The sequence below is a fragment of the Anoplolepis gracilipes genome, chromosome 12, assembly GCF_047496725.1.
Source record: "Anoplolepis gracilipes chromosome 12, ASM4749672v1, whole genome shotgun sequence".
NCBI classification, from domain to species: domain Eukaryota; kingdom Metazoa; phylum Arthropoda; class Insecta; order Hymenoptera; family Formicidae; genus Anoplolepis; species Anoplolepis gracilipes.
This window is the reverse complement of record NC_132981.1, coordinates 9,503,338-9,524,258: the sequence shown is the minus strand read 5'-3', so window position 1 is coordinate 9,524,258 and position 20,921 is coordinate 9,503,338. Positions and strand designations below refer to the sequence as shown.

Below are 20,921 nucleotides of genomic sequence, written 5' to 3'. Positions count from 1 at the left end.
TTTCTTCTTACACATTTGCATTTAGAAGGAAAATTCTACATTACAAAGTTACATTGCATATGTGACTAAGCAAACACGTTCACATTCGCATTACGTAAAAATATACTTATATATTTCCGTAAAAAAGAAAGAGAGAGAGAGAGAGAAAGCAAGAGACGTATGAGATTACAGGACACTGCACGTGTAGAGAATATGCAGATTGAGATATTGATTTAAACAAAGTGATAAGAGACGAGATGTCTCGTTTTTTTCCGAGTCAAGAAACCTGTTCCTCCGCGAAACAACGTAATTATAAAGTGCCGGTTGTGAACGCGGATCCGTTTTACAAAACTGACTGTGTCATTAATTTTCAGCTAGCATGGCAGCATTTGGAGAGCCGTCCCGAAAACCTTGACTCACTCGCAAGAGAAAAAGAAGAGAAAAAAAAAAAAAGAAAAAAAAAAGAGAGAGAGAAAGATTCGAAAGCCGGAGAGCCTCCTTTGCGCAACGTTGAAACGCGCATAAAGCAATGGGGTAATCAAGGTTTAACTATCTGCTCCGATTCGTAGCAAGTTTTGAGGAACCCTTCCCTCCTCGATGTAGACAAGTCGATTTCGATTATACTTTCGTCCTTCATTTCCCCGGGAGTTTCGAGAAAATAATCGAGATCGATAATAATATGAAACGGTACATGTATGCATATTATTAAGGCAACATGTGTACGCTGAGATAAATGTTCCATCATGCAAGGACATGATTATAAATCGATCTGCGGACAGTGTCAGTTGGATATGTATTATCTTATTCATCTTTCTCATTAATCTCTCTTTGTTTTTTTTTTCTCTCCTTTCTCTCTCTCTCTCTCTCTCATTTTCTCCCCGCTCATTCTTGCTTCCTTTCCTTATTTTTCTTCTTTAGCTTTCTCATTAGTGCCATTAAAAATGAACATCTCTCTATCTGTATCTTTTAAGTTTCAAATCTAACTATTCTCGTCACCCAAAGAATATTCACATGATTATTATCACTTGATCTTATTCTAGCGCCATTATACCATCTCATGCTCGTTTGCGCGTTTTCATTTAATTACTCGGGAGGAATTTATCATCAAGTATTAACAGACTCTTTATAATAGACTCGGAATAAACTCAAGTAGATTGAACTCCTTTCTCCTTTTGTCGCTCTCTTTATGCCATCGTGCGAGACATATTCTCTCCAACGGGGAATCTACGTGTCACCTTACATCATTTCGACGTCATGTGCATTCGCAAAAGTAAACATATATATAATAAGCATTGCAATAGCTTCCATCCAATGACCTTGCGATCGCGTTGCATCGCGACAGTGTCGCCGACCGGGGAAACGATTTCCATCAACGGATATATATCTAACGGATCGCCCAATTTACGTCCGACCTCGCCGTGCCGTGCACCAGAGGAGAAGCCAGCCCCTCCCCCCCCCCCCCTCGCCCTTCTACCGACGCTGTAACGTGCGATCAAAGGAGATTAGAGGCCACACATTACGTGTGTATGTCTGTGTATTCGTGCATCCGTAACTCGAGCTAATCCGCCTAACACCGTCGTACAGATGTGTGCGCTCGCCACATTGGTATTACGCCATCGTGCACATGCATTTCGCGAGAACATACATGTATGTATGTATTAAATCGTGGCACATATGATATCATATACCGAGTACATATGTACGCGAATGGCGTATGTGACCCCTTTATACGAGAACACGCGCGACTTGCTTTCGCGTATATTACGGATAACTGTACTGTCCGACTGGTCGCGCATACGTACGTGTGCGTGAGAACACGCGCGAATGCATAGCACGCACATGCGTGTGCGCTTGGTAAGAAGGGGAGAGAGAGAGAAAGAGAGAGAGAAGCGAGAGCGATGTTTATGTGCGCGTCGCGAGAGGAAGACCGAAGTAATTTTTATGTATACGTGTACTATAACATGTGTGGACGGGGCGGTAATTAACTTCGCACGGGATTAGAAGGCGTGGGTACATCGACGAGTGAATTCACGATGCACGGAGAAGCGAGGGAACGTGTCGAAATTCCAAGCACGGCTAAAGAACGTTCCTAGAGGAAGATGATTGCGGATGCATTTCGTTGAATAGTTCATAGTTCATTTTACGTTGCATGGTACAAGGTTCTTCTCGCTGCTCTTTCCGAGCGTGTCAATTACTTTGCGTAGATGACAAATGCTTGGAATGTAATGAAAAGAGATGGTAACATTGTAATTGTAAGATAAAAATTTGAGACATTCAGATATTTGGATTTTTACGAAAAACATAAAGAAAATCTTTATCTATTTAGATATTCAAAATTTTGTGAGATATTATTTTGAAATCTGCTAGATTAAAAATATTATAACTGCTCTCTATATTTTCTGTATATAAAATTTTTTTATAAATAATTTCGTTTACAACCACTCGTGAGAATTAATTAATATTATCGTAGAATAAAACTTACTTAAAATATTATTTAACTCTAAATAAAAAAATTATATTTCATAACATGCATTGAATGTAAGAAACAAAAGCACGCTAAAAAAAAAGTGCTATATTTTGTAAAATTTAATTTTGTTTTCCTATTTCTTAATTTTTTAACAAATATGTTTTGTCAATAAATATGTGTTGATAAATACATATTCTTCATTTATGCAGAGCCATAAATATTCTATAAGAAACTGCACAATAAATTCTTTCAAAACTCTCAAGATAATGTCAATTCATGTCGTTTCCTTTTCTTCAAATATGTTCCTTCTTTTTTCAAACGTAAAATTCTATGGAATTTTTCAGAGAGTTCTCCATTGAAAACAAAGTGAGGAAAATACAGTCAAAATATGCAGAGTGCGCGTATTCTCCGAGGCTCCATTATTACGTATCGCCGTGCGCGTGCATAATTAATGATCGTACTAGTGAGTTTTACATTGCAAATGTCACTTGCGGAACATTCGCACGCGCATACACGTGTGTTCGCAAAGAGAATAAAGAGAAAGATGAGAAGGGGGAGAAGGTCGGAGATGTTTTGCCGGCGACAAACAGCGTGAAAGTTTTGATATCGTTGACGTCGACGATCGACGCGATCATAACTTTGATCATAACTTCCTCGCGTATCAATGGCTTTTTTTCCACTCGATATGTGAACATTATATCTATCTGTGCATTTGTCATCTTCGACAAAAGCGCTTATTTTCACGCGGTATAATTAATTATCTTTGAAGAAACGATAATAATAATTGCGTCATTTACTATAAAATTTGCCCATATAACTTTCAAACTGGAAATTTTTTTTTTTTTTTAAGTAGATGCTATAGAACATGCGTTATAGAAATATGACTTTCAAAACAATTCTTTGTAAATAAACTAGAAAAAAAAATAAAAATTGAAAAACAGAAATGTATAATTAATTATGTTGGCTCCCGCGCGTGTGCGCGTATTGTGAGAACTAATGTATAATGAATATACGTTGCGTTATCAGAGCTAAATAATTAATATATGTCATTATGATTATACAATGAATCGTGTAATTAATATATCCTGTTCTTTCTCGAGACAATTGCGGAATGAAAAACCGCTCTAAGCGGCTGTAACTAAGAGAGCTAGTCTCAAATCAATCTTTGGTAGACGAAATAAAAACAAGAAACCGAAAAAATATTTTTTTATACATTCATCTCTTGTTTTATTTTGCAAGTCTATACCGAAAGTTGATTTTCCGAATAACTTTTGTATTTACAGCAAATTTTTGCACTTTTCATAGAAAATTAGTTCATACAGTAACGAGCAGCAACCACGAGGAAAAGTTAAAAAGCCGTGCAAGTCTTTCCAAAAAATTATCGAAGTTTTCTCATTCTAGAAGTTTCACGCTCGCATTTTTTCCACACGATCACGTGTTTTCTGGATTCTTAAGCCAATCTCGGATGTGTTGCACGCACCTCAAGCCCGTCTGCGATAGCTTGGCCAAGTGCCAAGGTCGACCACAAAGACCACGAAATGAAACTGCTATTATATTTCGAAGCGTTTCGAACGTTAATCGCATTCTTCATATTTACCGAACAATAATATCGAATACATGGGGACTGTATTTGAGAAAAACATTTTAAAATTTTATCTTACTTAATTAGAATGTCGAAAATAATCTCACCATTTGATAAAGTGAACTCCTTGGATAACGCCGCGAGTTCCACATTAGTTTCTTATGTGGAAAATTATAGACAGTACTATGTGGTAACTTCAATTCAAATTGTTTTCCCGCTTGTTTTTGCGTATGCCATTGTGAAAGAAGTTGATTTCTGTATTTTCTGAATTCTTTTTTGGCAATCTCTTCTTGAACTTCACTTAATGCGATCGAATTTTGATATCGTTTGAAACGAGAGTCTTCAAAGTTACATATCTGATGGAATCCTTTCACATTATCACTTACACCATTCGTATCTTGTCCGTCATTATTTATAATATGTTTATCATATATCGCACTATTATTTATATCACTTTTATATTGCTGTTCATCAACAATTTTATGATCCATATTAAACGAAAAATTTCGAACATTCGAACAAATAACATACAAAAACTAAAAACTTGCTTTTGACTCACGCTCAAAGACATACCGAAGGTATCACACACTTTATTGCGTAAACGAATATTTACCCGATAACTGCGTTATCGCAATTATCAAAGTGATTATGATACAAAACTTGCAATTTTGACACTTTTTTAACTTAAAATTTTTTAATTAAATATCAATAGTTCAAAGTGTAAATATACAACGAACGTGCTAGAAATCTAAAGCTTGAATGAGGAATCAGGTATATGTTAGAAAAGTGAACACTTGAAAAAAAAAATTCAAAGGAAAGGGACGACTATTTTACCTATTTTAGCAACTTTCCCTTCGTTTTTTCTTTTATTGTTCAATTGTTAAGCTTTTTAAAGTTTTTTGAACCTTTTCGGTCTCCGTAAGAGCGAGCCTGTGCCACTGACAATAAGCAAGTAGTACAAATACATAAAAAGATATTTTTTTAATTTTTTTTACTGTTATTTGAAAATTTTAATTAAAATAATTTTAAAAGAAATTAAATCTTTTAATTTGAAAAATAAATTAAAGTTTTCAACACATTAATAAAACACAAAAACGGACTTGAAAGACATGTGTGTATAAATTATACAAAAAAATAAATAAATAAAACTCAGTACTTACAAACTCGTATACGTATGAAAATAACTTTTAAATATTTTACTGTTCGTATAATATAATAATTAATTAGTTAAATCTTTTTTAACAAAAAAATATATATTTAAAATATATATTTCTAAATTATAAAATTAAGTATATTTGAAATAAAATCTTATTTTAATACTCGTGAATTACTTATTTTATTTCGCACTAACTATTCATAATCAATAAAAGAAATAACTTATACGTGATTAATTTTATTTAATATTTCTAATAGTTTGTTCACATCTGTAAAAAAAAAAAGCAAAACAAAAAGAGTAAGAAATAACTTTTCTGTTTCATTGCTCTTCTTCCTATATATGTGATTTAACCGAGAAAGTAGCAGCCCTTTGCTAAAAACTTTAATCGAACCAACCCTCGCATAGTCTCCCTCATTTCTCTGCCTATTCCTGAATAAGGATCGTGAAGTAACGATTTTTCATCGTGAAACAAAGAGCACACTCTTCTTGAAAGAAACTCGAGCTTTCTCATTATTAACTCGTTAGAGCCATTGCAGGAGGGATGCTCCTAGTCTCAAAAATGATAGACAATGGCTAGATGATAATAATTCGTGAATAAAGATCTTAAGCGCGTCAGGATATTTTTGTCAAAACTTTTTACACGAGTTATCAATAAATAAAAACAAGAGCGTCTCCTCACATTGTTAGGATATAAATATCGAGATAAACAAAACTATGGATAATTATCACAGTGACGTTAATATTCTAAATATCGAGTTAATTTCAAGAGACTGTTTCTCTCTCAATTATTAAATGCGCAGTTCTTTATTTTCAGTTTATTTCAATTTATGACGAAAATTATTTGAAGTTCGTCGAAATTGTTAAAGGATACTTGCATGTATTTTCTTCATGTAAATCATGGATATAGTATTTTTAATATCGTCAGCTCAATATTAATTAAATTCACGATTAATTAATTTTTTAATTTTAATTTCCGCAAGAAATAAATTTGGCGTTATAAATGTCTGCAGTGTGTGGATCAGAAAGAACAGGTTATCATCAATTGGAAACGAATAATAACGCATGACTAACCTTTTGTTGTGCCAGTCTGAGGGACTCCTCGAAGTGCTTATGAACCGCCTGTTCGGTCGCCCTCTGTTTCTCAAGCCTCTCCCGTTCCATCTTGACCTTCTCCAACTCGCGCACTTCCGCTTCGCGGCGTTCCCTGTAACAAGCAAACAAGGAAAATTCAGTCTCGTTATTATCACGCGATTATGCGAATCGGTGCGTATAAATTAGCTCGTAGGTTTATAAGGCTATTGGCAATTAAGAACGGATTTAGTAGGCGCTTTGCAAAAGCACCGTCAGCGAAAAATATCCCACTTTTAAATCTTGAAGCGCACACGTACATGGCCTTAGTTAATTAGTTCTAATAGCTCGTCATCTCAACTTGCAATTCTTTGTCAAAAATTAATAAAAATACAATAATCACTTCTTATTATTATTACTTCCTATCAATATAATTTGCAAAAAATCAAATTAATTTCACTTAATTATAAATTTTATTTTCACTCGCATTTACGTAGCTCGTCAACATCATATTGCGAAATTATATCAAGTCTCAATATTCAAATAATAAAATACATTCTTCCAACGAACGATAAAAAATAATACTCGCGCCATAGTTTTTGGCCACGAAGCATGAATATGTTTTTCTACTGCTCATTGTTATACAATACACAACGATACTTAAACGATATAGATGTAATTTATACGGTCGCAAAGGGAGGAACTCGACCGTTCCCATACTCTTTCGCATTCGTGTCCCTTATCGATTTATCTCCGCCCTACGACCTCCGTTTGCTCAACTCGGCGGAAATTCCAAATAGCGAGGGGAGAAAAGAGAAATGCAGTGGTTACAGTCTCCATTTCCTCTAAAGCCAACGTGCGTCGTCAGCTGTTCTCATTATCATTCTGTCTACGATGTTTGAAACAGAGATATGCAATCTTATAATAATATATTATAAATAAAATTTCTTTCAATACTTTTGAAAACAAGCTATAATAAAAAATTATAAAAATAATCAAAACGTAAAATTTATAATTTATAAATCCTTAAAGAAAAAATAGTTTTACGTTATCATGCACAAAAAATAGCACATCTTAATTTCTTCATTTATTCCCTCCAATCATTTCGTAAATTATTTCATTAAATGCTTTTTATTTACGATATTTCCGTTCAATCACAAAAAAAAAAAAAAAAAAAAAAAAAAAAAAAAAAACAAATTTGTTCTCTGATATTAATTATCATTCTTCGCTTAAAAAGAAAGAAAACGAAGAAATTCGCTCATCTCGCGTAAATGCGAGTCAGCACGCGTGCGCAACGACAAAGATAATAAAACGCAGCGTCTGGCTGGTATATCTATCTTGCGACTTTTTAATGAGAAAGAGGGGGGGAGCAGAGAGAGAGAGATAAGTATTCATTAACGCTTGCGCAAGTTATTTATACTGTTACGTGCGCAACGCGCGTGTTTATCTGCACGCTCGGTCGGCGGATCTTACAATGCACGCGCGGGATCCACGAGCGCGATAAATACATCCGCGCGTATCTTTTTCCTCGCCATCCTCTCCTCTCTCGTTTTGACTTGCTGTTTTCTTCTCATCTCTCTCTTTATCACCTCTGACCGCCTTAAAAAATCCGTCAACGTAACACATCTTTTTTTTTTTCGAAAACAAAAAATGAAACAATGACAACATCTTTAATTTCTCTATAAAAACATACATGTTGAAAATGTTGAAAATTTGTATAGAAAGTTTAGAAAATTTACAATTACTCTAAAATTTTACTATTAAAACTTTATAAAGGTTAAGCTCAAGGTTACGGGTATATAAAAGGATATACGTTTATACACACACAAAAGAAAGGCTAGACATAATAAAAGTATTGAAATTCTAAGTCAGACAGTCATAAATCTTTTTAATGATTGACGAAAAAGTCATTTTAAAATAAATGTAACTTTAATTCTTTCAAGAAAAGTACTAAAGAAAATTTTCTTGCTACTGTTTTTTATTGTAATTACTGTGAATTCGAATAAATGTGCAAGCACTAACCCTGAAAATGATTCATATATTATTTTCTTTAATAAAAACAATTAGTAGTAAAATTTTCAGTTGAAAGAATCTCATTCTCAATTTTCAACGACATGTGACAAACACCACGCGTGACTCTACACTTCGACATTTACGACATCGATTGCTGAAATGCGTTTAAAAACGCATATCACTGCAGTTGTGTAAATGTACTGGCTTATCTACTCGTTTTTCGCTGACTGCCTCATGTTTAACATCGTGGCGCCGAAACGCAATTACGCGCGATCGCGTTATTGCTTTTCGCTTGCTCGTGAAGTAACTTAACTTCGTTATCTAGCACTGCGAGATTTTTTCGAGGTCGCGAAGATGCAAATAGCCTCGTTAACTTTGAAGCTATTTAATTGGAATCAGATCGCCTTGGTGTCCGCGTTTTCACGTTCAGCGGATGATAAATATATCCGGTCTCGTTAGAAAAGTATAATACTTTTTAATAGCTTTCGTTGTAGCTAGCTGACCTTTAAATCACGACAAAATTCTCTGAAAGATCAAGTTCACAAACAAAGATCTTATCGTTACGCGAATAAAAATACATCATCGAGCAAAATACGTGGCATTTAATAAACGATAAATCATTTTTCAAGAATATTCTTGAAAATTCTTTGAAGTCGATTAGAAATATAACTAAAGACAAAATCTCATCAAATAATTTTAATTAGTATTAACAACTTGCAATTAATATTGAAAGTGTCAAATTCAGTAAAGAAGACATGTTTAAATATAAGTCTTAAAAATATCAATGCAAAACTTTTTTTTCTCTGGAAAAAAGGCAGATTCCGTTGATACTATTGATGCGAGTGTATCTTTGCAAGAATTGCACGGTGACGACGTGCATTACTCGCATGACATAATGCAATTCAGCAACACGAGTGGCTGGCAAAGCACAAGGAAACGAGACGAGGCACTTCTAGGAGATCCATACACTTAGAAGCGCATATATATTCTTGGAAGGTATATGTTATTAAAATGCTGTACAATCCAAACCGCATATTGCAGAGGATATTGCAAAAATATTTTTCTAGATATAAATTTTTTGATAAAATTATTCTTGTTTCAAAAGAATTTTCATAAACAATTTTCCACAGTTCGAAATTTGAAATATTAATATATACCAACAAATATATATTTACATTTTTCAAGTATCGAAATATTAATGTATGATAATATCCGCGTGATGTATATATGTGATACTTGTATAAATGTGTCTCAAAAGTACTTGAAAAATCTCGTGAGAGTGGCGTGAAACAAATAGATTATAAAATGATAAGTAATCATTCTTTTTCTAGATAAAAGTCGATTAAAATTATCTAACCTTCGTTTAATAAACCACAATTAGAGAGATATTTTCTCTCAAAATTTCTATGTAAAACATAAATAATTATGTTATGAAAATTCAACTATCTAAATCTATTAATTAACATAATATGAGTAAATAGTGATACAAAAATAATGAAACAATAGAAAATGTTCTGCAAATAGGTGTCGATCAAGAATCGAAGTAGAAAATAAAAATGCAAAGAGATTTCTCCCGTTCAAATATATGACGTGTACGTGTGTGTGTTACAATGTTCAAACTTTGAATGTCATAATTACAAAGCTATTTTAAATTTTTGCAATTTCTAAAATATCATTAATACTTAAAAAGCTCATACAGTAAGAAGAATTATCTCTAAGTTAACTTCGGTTGATTAATAATTTAGATAATAATTTGCTGATTAACAAATATTAATTTTTTTACATAAAAAAAAAAAAAGGAAAAAGAAGCTCTCTTCTACACATGAAATAGAGAAAACAACAACATGCAGAGAAATAAATAGTGTCATTTCTAATCAAAAATATTAGGAAATCATGACCTAAAGTCAACTGATTCGGAGCAATATCAACGTTCTCATCTTACCGAGCACGCGAATAATACTGACTTTGCTACTTTTCCGCTTTGCTTAGCCAAAACAAATCCGTTTTTACGTAATGTTTATATCAAGAAGAATTATTCCCACTACAACGTCTGTGGAAATTTCACCGAATCTCAATGTGTGAATAGCTCCGCCGGAATGTTCACAAGAGTGACAAAAGCTTGAGCTATGTACGTATTTACAAACGTAGCGAGGACAACACCTCCCATTGTTATCCGGTCGTCGTTCGAGAAATCTCAAGGACAATGAAATCACCTCGACGCGTGATCGTAATTTGAATATTTAAGTATGTATACATATACGATTGCGTAAATATCGTGCGACTTGTCACATCGTACTTTAACACAATAGCATTTAATTAAAGATTAATCGCAAAATAGCGTAATATTGATAGGGAAAAAAAAAAAATATATATATATATATATATATATATATATATATATATAATTGCCGCGTATCTCTTGTCGCTTATCACGACGCGATATTTCATTCTCGTCTTGAGCAGACGGTTTCGATTATACTCGTCGAATCGCTTCGTGAGTCTCATGAATTTTGTAGGACGCGTCCCGCGGATTTTTTATATGCTGCCTTCGACCTCTGAATATTTGATCTAAATTCTAATGCGGTCAAGAACCAAACGTATAACAAAAGAGATTGTACAGAATTACAAGTACCATTTTCTCTAATTGTGTAAAATAAAAGCGCAATAAATCTCTAGTGATAAAAATCAATGACATTGTCACATTATATGTCTCTTTACTTTCACACAATAAAATTTTAAATAATTTATATATATATATATATATATATTGTGCGAAAATATAAGAGATATAATTCTGTTAATGAGGTATGTAATTAATTACATACTACTTGATTTCATCACTTTCGCTGTTTCACCAATTTACTTTGATGACTAGTCGTATTCTACATTCTCGTTTGTAAGCATAACGAGACGTGTTTCACACGTAAAAATAAGAATATTTTCATCATTACTCATGACTTTGCTGCATGACATTTTATGACTATGCACTTTGCAATTTTGCCACGAAACACAATTCTGAAGAATGTTTGTGAGTTATCTCTGTATTCCTTCGATATAACAGTCCTTGTTCCATCGCCTCTTTATTTCATCGTGCGAGGTGAACGCATTCGAGAAGGAAGCGTTAATTTTCCCTCCACGATCACGTAAATCGTTTCGTGCTACGTTTCGTAATACATTTCGAGCATGACGGATACGTACGAACTACAAGCGTGATCTAGAATTTTAAAACGATAGCATGACATGTATATCTAACCCGATTTCGCCTTTGACCATGGTAATGTTATGTCAGTAATACATAAAAATCAAGCAAAACATTTTTTCACGTATGATATTTAAATCGTAAATTTAAGTTTAAACAATATTTCACAAAAAATAGACTTTTTTAATTAACATATATCTGAAATATTTCGATAAGAACAAGTACAAAGGTAATGAGAATACGGCGCGTGTACGGCGACATAAACTTCTGTCTTGCAATGTAAATTTGTGTAAGGAAACAAGTGACGTGTGTGTGTATGTGTGTGTGTCTACACGCAGAGCTGTATAAAGCACAGGACAATTTGCAAGGTAAATTCAACAGACGCGTAAATAGAGCCGGCGACCTTCGTCGAGGCAATTTTCAATCTCCGTAAGTCATTCCGAGCGCGTGACGGAGACACGCCGTGAATAAGGTAATAACGGATGTGGAAAAATCACTGGCATACAAAAGCCGCAAAGACTGACCAAGAATTTCGCATTGCGCAACGCGCAATAATGATTGCGAGAGGATGAACGATTTCGAGCACTATCATTATACGGGGCTCTTCTTCATCGTCGATGGGGATAAGTCATTTTTCGTAAAGACCGAGAGAGACCAGCCATTTTAGCGGCCACGAATCCTACGCGCAAAAATAATGCACGCGTATAGTGATTAATAATGAAATCACGAACGCTCGATTAAACCGCATTAATGATCGCTCGGAAAAATTTCTTTCCTCCGCAGCCGGTCCCCCGGGCGACGTGGTGACCCACTTTGCGCGCTACTAACGCAGGTGCGGTAATAAAAGCCCCCTCCACGAAGCGTTGCTTGAATTTTCGGATGACCCGTTCAAATGTGTTTTGCTGCTGAAGCAATAATAAAGTTTTTGATTTAAAATCTTGTTGGGATAATAAAAATTCCCTAATCGTAATCTTCTTTGAAGTAAGCTGTACTTTCGAAATTCCTGTCCTTACAACTTTCCTTTAATTTTATTTCTTTTTAAATAATCCTTGATTTTCTAGATTTCCAATATTCCACATATTTAAAAGTACTACTGACGCATTCAATAAATAACAACGATACGCTAAAGATAGATATAATAATTTCAAATGACACAGGGTATATTTTCGACCTTCGTTTGTCCCTCTCGAAAAATCTCGTGAGCATGAAAAAATTCGTTTAGCTGATATTCCTCCTCCCTCATCGGGACGAGAGTATTACTTTATGTATCGCACGGCAAATTAACGCTTACATTCCTACGCTTTCTGAACCCGCCGCGTGATTACCGTGATTTCTACGTGACGTAATTCCACCGCAGACGGAAACCAACGGACACGAATATAAAGAAGGGGGAGGGAGAGAGAGAGAGAGAGAAAGGGGGAAGAAATAAAGAAAAGAAATATCTAGCGGGTGGGTGGAGGGAAAGAGGGCGGAGGTGCGATCAAGACGGAATGAGGTTTGCGCGTGCGTGCACACTCACGCGTTTATGCACTTTCCTCATACGTATTTATATGTGCACAGACGCGCGTCTCGGCCAATGCATCATTTAGATAGCTGGAGTTAGGTACGCCGAGAGACTAGGGGGGGGGGAGAGGGAGGCGGGAAGATACGTCTTGGCATGTAACGGCCACGTCTATCGGGTGACGCAGAAATGGCCACGTAGACGCAGCGTCTCGCAGCGTGTTATTCGCGGCTCGTGGGAACAATACGATAGCTCGCGGTAATTTATCACGCATTTGCATCACGTCGGGAGGATCGTAAATCACGTCGGTCATACTGTAAAATAATACACGATGTTCGAGAGTTCCCGGGGAAAGCCCCGTGACTATGTATAACGAAAAAACGAATGGTCATAAAAAGATGATCCTACTAATTCCTAGAGCATTAGCCTTAGGTATGATACAAATGGAGAAAGTACATTAAATTAATAATGCTTGGGGAATCGAATTTAAAAACAGTAATAATTCATGCTGATTATGACTACTCATCTCTTTCTATAGATTGCAATTTATTATTCTACGCAAATATAATAGTATTACATTATTTCTCTTAACGCAAAGTCCTGCATCATTTTAAATAATGACTCAATTGTAATGTTAAATATATTATAACTCTCTCTTTAATGCGTTTTAATCTCTCGATAGAGAAACGACCGATAAGTGTTCTCGTTTAGCTGTACACGCGAATGGAAAGAAAAATTTACATACTTTGTTTCCTCGGTCTCGTCAAGTTTCAAGCTAAAGAGGTCAGTGTTCGAGATACGAGCGGAGCGGAGCGGAGCGGGCAATAAAGCGCGACGACGAGTACAGAGTGCGCGCAACTTTCGTTTTCGTCGTCTTATTGGCACACGTAACCCAGAAATGAGCGATGACGTTTGCGCGCGAAAGGAAGTGCGACGATTGTAATTTCAATGAAGGCAACTCGCACAACGACGTCGCGTCATCGCGAAACAATCGTGTAAAGAGTCGACGTGTGTAAGAGAGAAAGATATATAGAGATCTAAAGCGACACTTTTGTTTCCCTGTTGACTGTCGCTTTGAATGAACTGTGTCACGCGCGCATACATTTATGACGACAAAACTAGTTCCGCGGTGAACAACTCCAGCGACGGTGGTCCATAGAAAGCACGTGTGAGAGAGATTGCTCTCTCGGTAAATGTCACTAACCTCATAACGCTACTTGCCTTTACCCATCCTCATTTCGTCCATTAACGCGCGAGCACCTGATGTTCGTTCCCGCGTCGAAATCTGTGTTAGTAAGTATCTGTCGCGCGCGAATGACGTTCCAGCGTATTTGCACGTCGCGACTTCGATAAGTGGTTCTCTATATTTAACTGTCAATTGTGAGCCAAAAGAGAGAGAGAGAGAGAGAGAGAGAGAGAGAGAGAGAAGAGCGAGGACGAAATGTCGCGGACCGTCAAATCAACTATGATTTTATTTCGCAGACTAAACATGAAAAACGAGTTTTTTCTTTCTTTATTTTTAGATAAAAATTAATTAGTCTTCTTAATCTTTAACTATTTTCAATTTGCAATTTTTCCTGTTTTTGTTTCTTGTTCTATAATTACTCACGTGTACTTTATACGCTTTATACGTTGTTCTTCAATTCCTCGAATATTACTTCTTCGAAAAGTGTCTCACGAGTTATAAAACATAATAAAATATTTTTTATCCAAACTTTAGACTTCGATAAGATATATGGCCCTAGAAATAATACAATTTAATCTTTAAACCTTTGGTCACTCGTACAATATTATATGAAATTTAAGTAACATATTACCACATTAATCTCACAATCTCCTTATCGGAGATTCAGTCAATTGTCATATTGTTAAAAACAAGCATATCGTAGGTTAATGTGGAAAAATAACAGCTACAAACTCTTAAGAAATTTAACGCCTATGTGTGAAAAATGTAAGTAAGACGGCGTGTCGGACGAATCGTCGAACTAGAATTCGCACTCTGGCGCAAAACGCAGCCGAAATATACGCGGGCGAAATCGACGGTCAAGCTCCAACGCCCGCTCAACGTCTGCAAAATTGCTCGTGCAGAAAGCAAGGCGTGCAGAAAGCAAGGCGTGCCAAAACGCCGCCCCTCTGTCGATCTGTCGGCCGCCGCGCTCTATTTTCGACCGAGCATTCGGACGAAAACTAGACTGCTCGGTGTGAATATTATTACAGGGTGACGTGTATATATCACGGAACAATCGTGTATATTGCGAAATTTCGCGACAAAGTGGCCATCTATTTTGGGATCAAATTTAGAAAGGACTAGTAAAGTAAATTGGTGTAAAAATACTTCGCTCTAACCGTCGATTTAATTTGGATTTTTTTCTAAAAAAAAAAAAAAAAAAAGACCGTAAAATATGTGACTATTTTTCTCTCTACTTCTGTTTTACCTATTCTAATTTCTTCAATAATAAATCATATAATTTAATTTCGAATATGCATATTTAATTAGTTTCTTCACAACATGTTTTATAAAATTAGTAAAAAAATTTAGATAAAACAATTATTATTATATTATTTATTAAAAATATTTCTAATGAGTAAATCAGTTAAAATTTTACTCCTATATGTCCAACTTATATGTTTCCATATTCAAAGTTTTGAATGAAGTAAAAAAAACTATTTATTTCTCATAATACCGTAAATCACCGTAGAATCACCGTAGAATTGAGTCTCTTACAAAAGTTCTTACAAAAGACGAGATAGGTATCTCTTACTGTCAAGAATCAGGTAAAATTATGCATGAAATGACTATTGTGAAAGCCCTTTAAACTCGGCCAACTCGAAAATTAGATTATCTAAAATCGAAAGAAAAAGGAAAAAAGTGTTTTCTGTCGAAGTAAACTAAACTGAGATTTTATCGAAAAGAAGTTTTATGATTTCGATCGAACGGGACGGTACGTAAAGAGAAACGAACGATAGTTTACATTACAGACGATTCAGGGGTGCGTATGGCTGATGTATATGTATATGAAAACACATCGCATCGGTAGCGAAGCGGAAAGTTAAAGGATCAATAAATCCGTGAGGGAAACCCAGACACGAAAGGTCGAATGCTCGGGCGAGGGTGGTTTCCGAGGGTTGATACGATCGATCGATTCAAGGGTACTTTTCAGGACACTCGGGATAATGGCTCGAAGGGGGAATTTAAATCGCATAATCAACTGCACGTTGACTGAGAGAATTTCTGTACTCGGCATCAGGAACATTTTTTTTTCGACGTTTGAATTATATAAAAAAAAACAAGTTAAAAGTAAATAAATAATTCTGTATTTTTCAATTGTCCGAGATATCGTCAAGTCAAATTGATTTGCCGTTATTACAAGTGATAAAATTTTTGATAATAAAACTGTTACTAATACGATAGAATATAGGGATATCAAGCAATGTGAAATAAAAAAGTTTCAAAAAATATTAAAAATTTAGCATTCGCGTATTAGATATTATAACATTAACTTATATTCTGTAGAATATCATTTTGCTAAAAATAATATTGTATAGAAATGTTCATGACTTAAAGCTGGACAATTTATATATTTATAGATTTGAGCTTTAAAGTTCAATAAGTTAAAAAAAAATTACAAAGGATAGTGAAATTTTAAATTTGAACGTCCTTGCGAAGCGTTTATTTAGATGCTGCTAAAAAAAAGAAATCGATCTCCACAATATAATTAAAGACTAAGAAAATGGGACAAAACGGGTCGCTATTTTTGCACGCAACAACGAGGCTTATCTCATAACGGACTATTTAGTTACGTTCATAATGAGCATGGGTTGAAAGTGGAGCTCGTATAACAAGAAATTAATGTTTCGATGTGACGATATATTCATGTTCGCGACGGTTAATCAAACGATTTAAGACGAATCATTTTCATTCTTTAGTACACAATTTCTGTGAATAATTTATGAAAAAAGAATATATCTACAAACGTAAAGAACAATAATTCTCATTAAGTGTAACAATTTATTTCAAATTGTCAAAGATTATTTTTGAGGAATAATTACTACAAGATTGTACTTTTCTTTTATGTATAATAAGATATTTGTAATACTTCCTATTGAAAGGCTCTTTATAAATAAATCATTCAAAACAAGCATATTTTTATTTAATAATAAAATTACGTTACTTGTAAAACTTGTAATTAAATCTTTACAAATTGAATTACAAGTAGATCTTTACAAATTGAATCAAAACTTATTATTGGCCATAAACATCTTTCAATAGAATCTTTTTGCGTGAAGAGCAATCATCTAATATAAGAAACAACTCGACTTTTAATAGGATATTTGTAAAATGTATAAGAAAGATTGTAAAGAGAGAGAAATCAACATCTGTATAAATTACAACTAATATAACTAATGTAAATTTTCCAAGATATTTGAGTACATGGATTGAAAAAAAGATTTGCATAAAGTTATCTGAAATAAAAGCACCGATCATTACGTTTAATTACTCGACTGTCACAATTGTTTTGGAACAAAGTCAACGCGCGCTATGTCGCCTCGAGAGAAAGACAGTGACATAGTCTCTCTCTTTTCTGCCTTCTTCCCTACCCACTCACGACATACGTATTCTTCCCGTTGGTTGAAATATAATTAGCGGTGGGAAGAGGTAAAGAGGGGTGACTTGGTGAGGCAGTAAATCACTCGCGGTGCGAGTAAAGATCAAGGGAACGACAAACGGCCGGCCGGGTTACCGAACTCGTTTGGAAATTACATGACGAGAATTACAGGCGAGTCTCTGGCAATCTCCTCCTACGCTACCGACGACGGAATAGACTTCAAAAATAGTCGGATCGCGCTTCTCTAAGTCAGTTGGCTTTACGAAACGGGAAACCAACTCCTCCAACGCTCTCTCTAATGCCAGATCTTAGATAGAGACCGACGGAAAAAGGACACGTTTCGTCGACAAACTGGTAATATCCCTTATAAAAAAAGAAAAGAAAGTATTGGAAGATTAAAAATTAAGAGATAGAATTATTTAATAAAAGCGGTGTCACGCAGTTAAAACGCCTTTGAATCAAGAAGAGCGTTCTGATAATTGTATAATTTGAAAATTATATAATTAATACAATGTTTTTTTCGAGAATCTTTGAAAATAGCTTATTAATAAAAAAATAACAATATGTAATATATTTATAAATGAAAATAATATTCATAGTACTTTTAATAATTATTGTAATTGAAAAATAAAAGTTATTTAAAAAATATATTTATTACTATTATAAAAAAAGTTATAGATTATATATATATATATATATATATATTACTAAAAAAAAATATAATTATTTCTCTCTTCCTTTATATCGTCGAATGTTCCCATATGAATATTTAGTCATCCTATGCAAGTGGTATAATTTATTATATTTGTATTGTAAATTAAACCAACACATTTGAAATTGAAGATAATTTCTCCTCGTTATACGAGGATGTTAAGCAAGTAACAATACGTATAAATTCGTTATACTCGTTACCAAACTTGTATTTCTCGCGATAATGATCGCTACAATATTTATGTCAAAGAGTATCGTACTATCGAAATTGTGTCATCTTTCCCAGCAAAGCAGCGGATGTTGCAAGAAGATAACCCTAATGCGAGCAAAATTTTCACTCATTATCGTCATCGAGTTCGCTGTCATCATTGAAACTCAACCATTGTGACGTCAATCAACGAGTGGTCGCGATTAACGAGCGATTCGTGCCGCCAAAAGGTCACAGCGAGAGAGTAATCGAGATTCCCACTTTCGCAAACGTTCCTTCCTCTACAACTCTACACGTTTCTTCGGCATGTCCGCTATATCGCGTTTCTATAAACAAGTCGCCATTTATATCTCTTACGATCCACAGATTCACGATTCTCCTTTGTCTTTTGAGCTCGAGATCGAGTCCGCGAATAAACTAGTCTTTAACTTGCATCTCTTTATTGTCTCCCTCTTCCTCTGCCCCCTGAAATTTCCGTAAACATGCACTTGGCATATGTCCAATCACGAAATAACGTATTATTGCGAGAAATTACAACAATTTGAACGAACGAGATACTCTTCTTTCTCGTATCAAAACGCACAAGGAAATTAATTAGTGACTGCCGGAGCAACAGATAGATGCGAATTATTGTGTATAAAGCGATATGAATGTTTATATATATATATATATATATCCTCGTCTGTTATTGTTTTATCAATGCGTAGTGGAAGCTTACATTTCAACAGTTTACGATTTTCAGAGGAATTTACCGAAGACGCGTAACACATAACGTCTAATTAAATCACGATATTAAGAAATAACGTGATATCAGATACATCGAGAAATAGTTGTGTAAGTAGAGGACGCAATATTATTGAATAATTTTGTGCGAAAGAATCGAGATTAATAAAATTTTACTTATCGTATCGGAAGAAAATTGCTGTTATAATTGTAAAATAATCTACCATGAACACGTAAAAAACACATAAAATATTCCTCGCAACTGCTGCAAAAAAAATATCTTATAATTTAATTATTAAATATCAAAGCAAATATTTACGTTTATATCATTTTGATTTCGTTATATTAAAAACGTTATATTAAAAAAATTTACATCGTTTAATGTTGAAGCAAATAAGAAAAATATATATTTATAAATTAAATTGTCTTAATACATGTATGTTTTATTAAACGATATGTTTTTTGACAAACATTATATACGCGAAAACAATGCGAGAGCAGAGAATTTATATTAAAATTGTTTACACTCGTGCGTTACGCTCAACTTTGTTACATATTTCGATTCACAAATCGCGCGCTATTTTCAAAATGCCAAAAATAATGTAACTGATACGTTGGCGAGTGACGCCTTAATTCGCGAATTAAGACATCGCAAACGAGAATAATGTGGTAATCTCTTTATTACCTTGCGACTCGTTTGGCCACGCATATCACTTGCGTAAGCAACACGGATATACATCCGAAATAGAAGTTTGCACGAAACAGTCAAGAGGAAGGTCATCGGGTTGATGAACGTTTCTCTTGGAGTTGCCATTTTTGAAGTAACTTCGCAGATGAGAGAGAAGAAAACAGAGAAATATTTTATATTCTGATGAGTTCTCCGAATATTATATTAAATATATATATATATATATATATATATAAAATATTGTCGAAAATAAAATATATGTATATATAGAAGAAATTTAGCATTTCTAATTGAGAAATTTCATTAAATTGTGACATGATAATTCTAATCTGTCTGCACATAATCTTATTAACGAATACATGAATATTGATAATATCTCGTGGTTCTCAAAATAGTGATTATCAAACGTATACTCTGAAATAAACCGCGTGCGGAGCAGAATTTAAAATAAATATTGGCCGATAAGTTTTGAGGATAAAGCTGCTTCTCGTTAACGAGTCGTCTCTTACTCTCGAGGGTAAACGCTCTTTCACAAGATGAACCCGAGGTCGGCACCGATAAGGGGCAATTTCCTCTCGCCGCACGTCGAAAAATCGACGCATCTTTGCAGATTCTCTGACCCGAATATCAAAAGCCTGTTAAAAATAATCCGCGACGGAAATTCATATACGGAATTTACAAACCATTTTTCTAGCGGCGTAAATAGATCTATTTGAGATACATTTTCTACTTTGCAAAACATGACTATTATATTACGAGCAAAAAGTTTAATAAATTAATAAATGTTTATATATATATATATATATATATATATATATATATATATATATATATATAAAAAACACTTTTTATATACTCAACAAACAACCGTGTAATTTAAAAATATATTTCTATCTCTATTCTTCTATTAATCATTCTCATTAATCATAATTATTAGAAATCATTGAAAATCGAAAATATATTTTTCAAATTACAAAAATTTATTTAGTTAAAATATTACATATGCAATTTCGATTGGA

At 34.2% G+C, this 20,921-nt stretch overlaps 1 protein-coding gene across 6 annotated transcripts in view; it reads right to left on the bottom strand.

Annotated features, from left to right (window-relative positions):
* Kdm3 (Lysine demethylase 3) overlaps positions 1-20,921 on the bottom strand; it is a 278,486-nt gene that overhangs the window by 21,161 nt on the left and 236,404 nt on the right. For all 6 annotated transcript variants that reach the window (XM_072903705.1, XM_072903707.1, XM_072903706.1 and 3 more), the window contains one exon: positions 6,256-6,388. In XM_072903705.1, the coding sequence (XP_072759806.1) occupies positions 6,256-6,388 (133 nt within the window). The remainder of the gene's footprint in view (positions 1-6,255; positions 6,389-20,921) is intronic.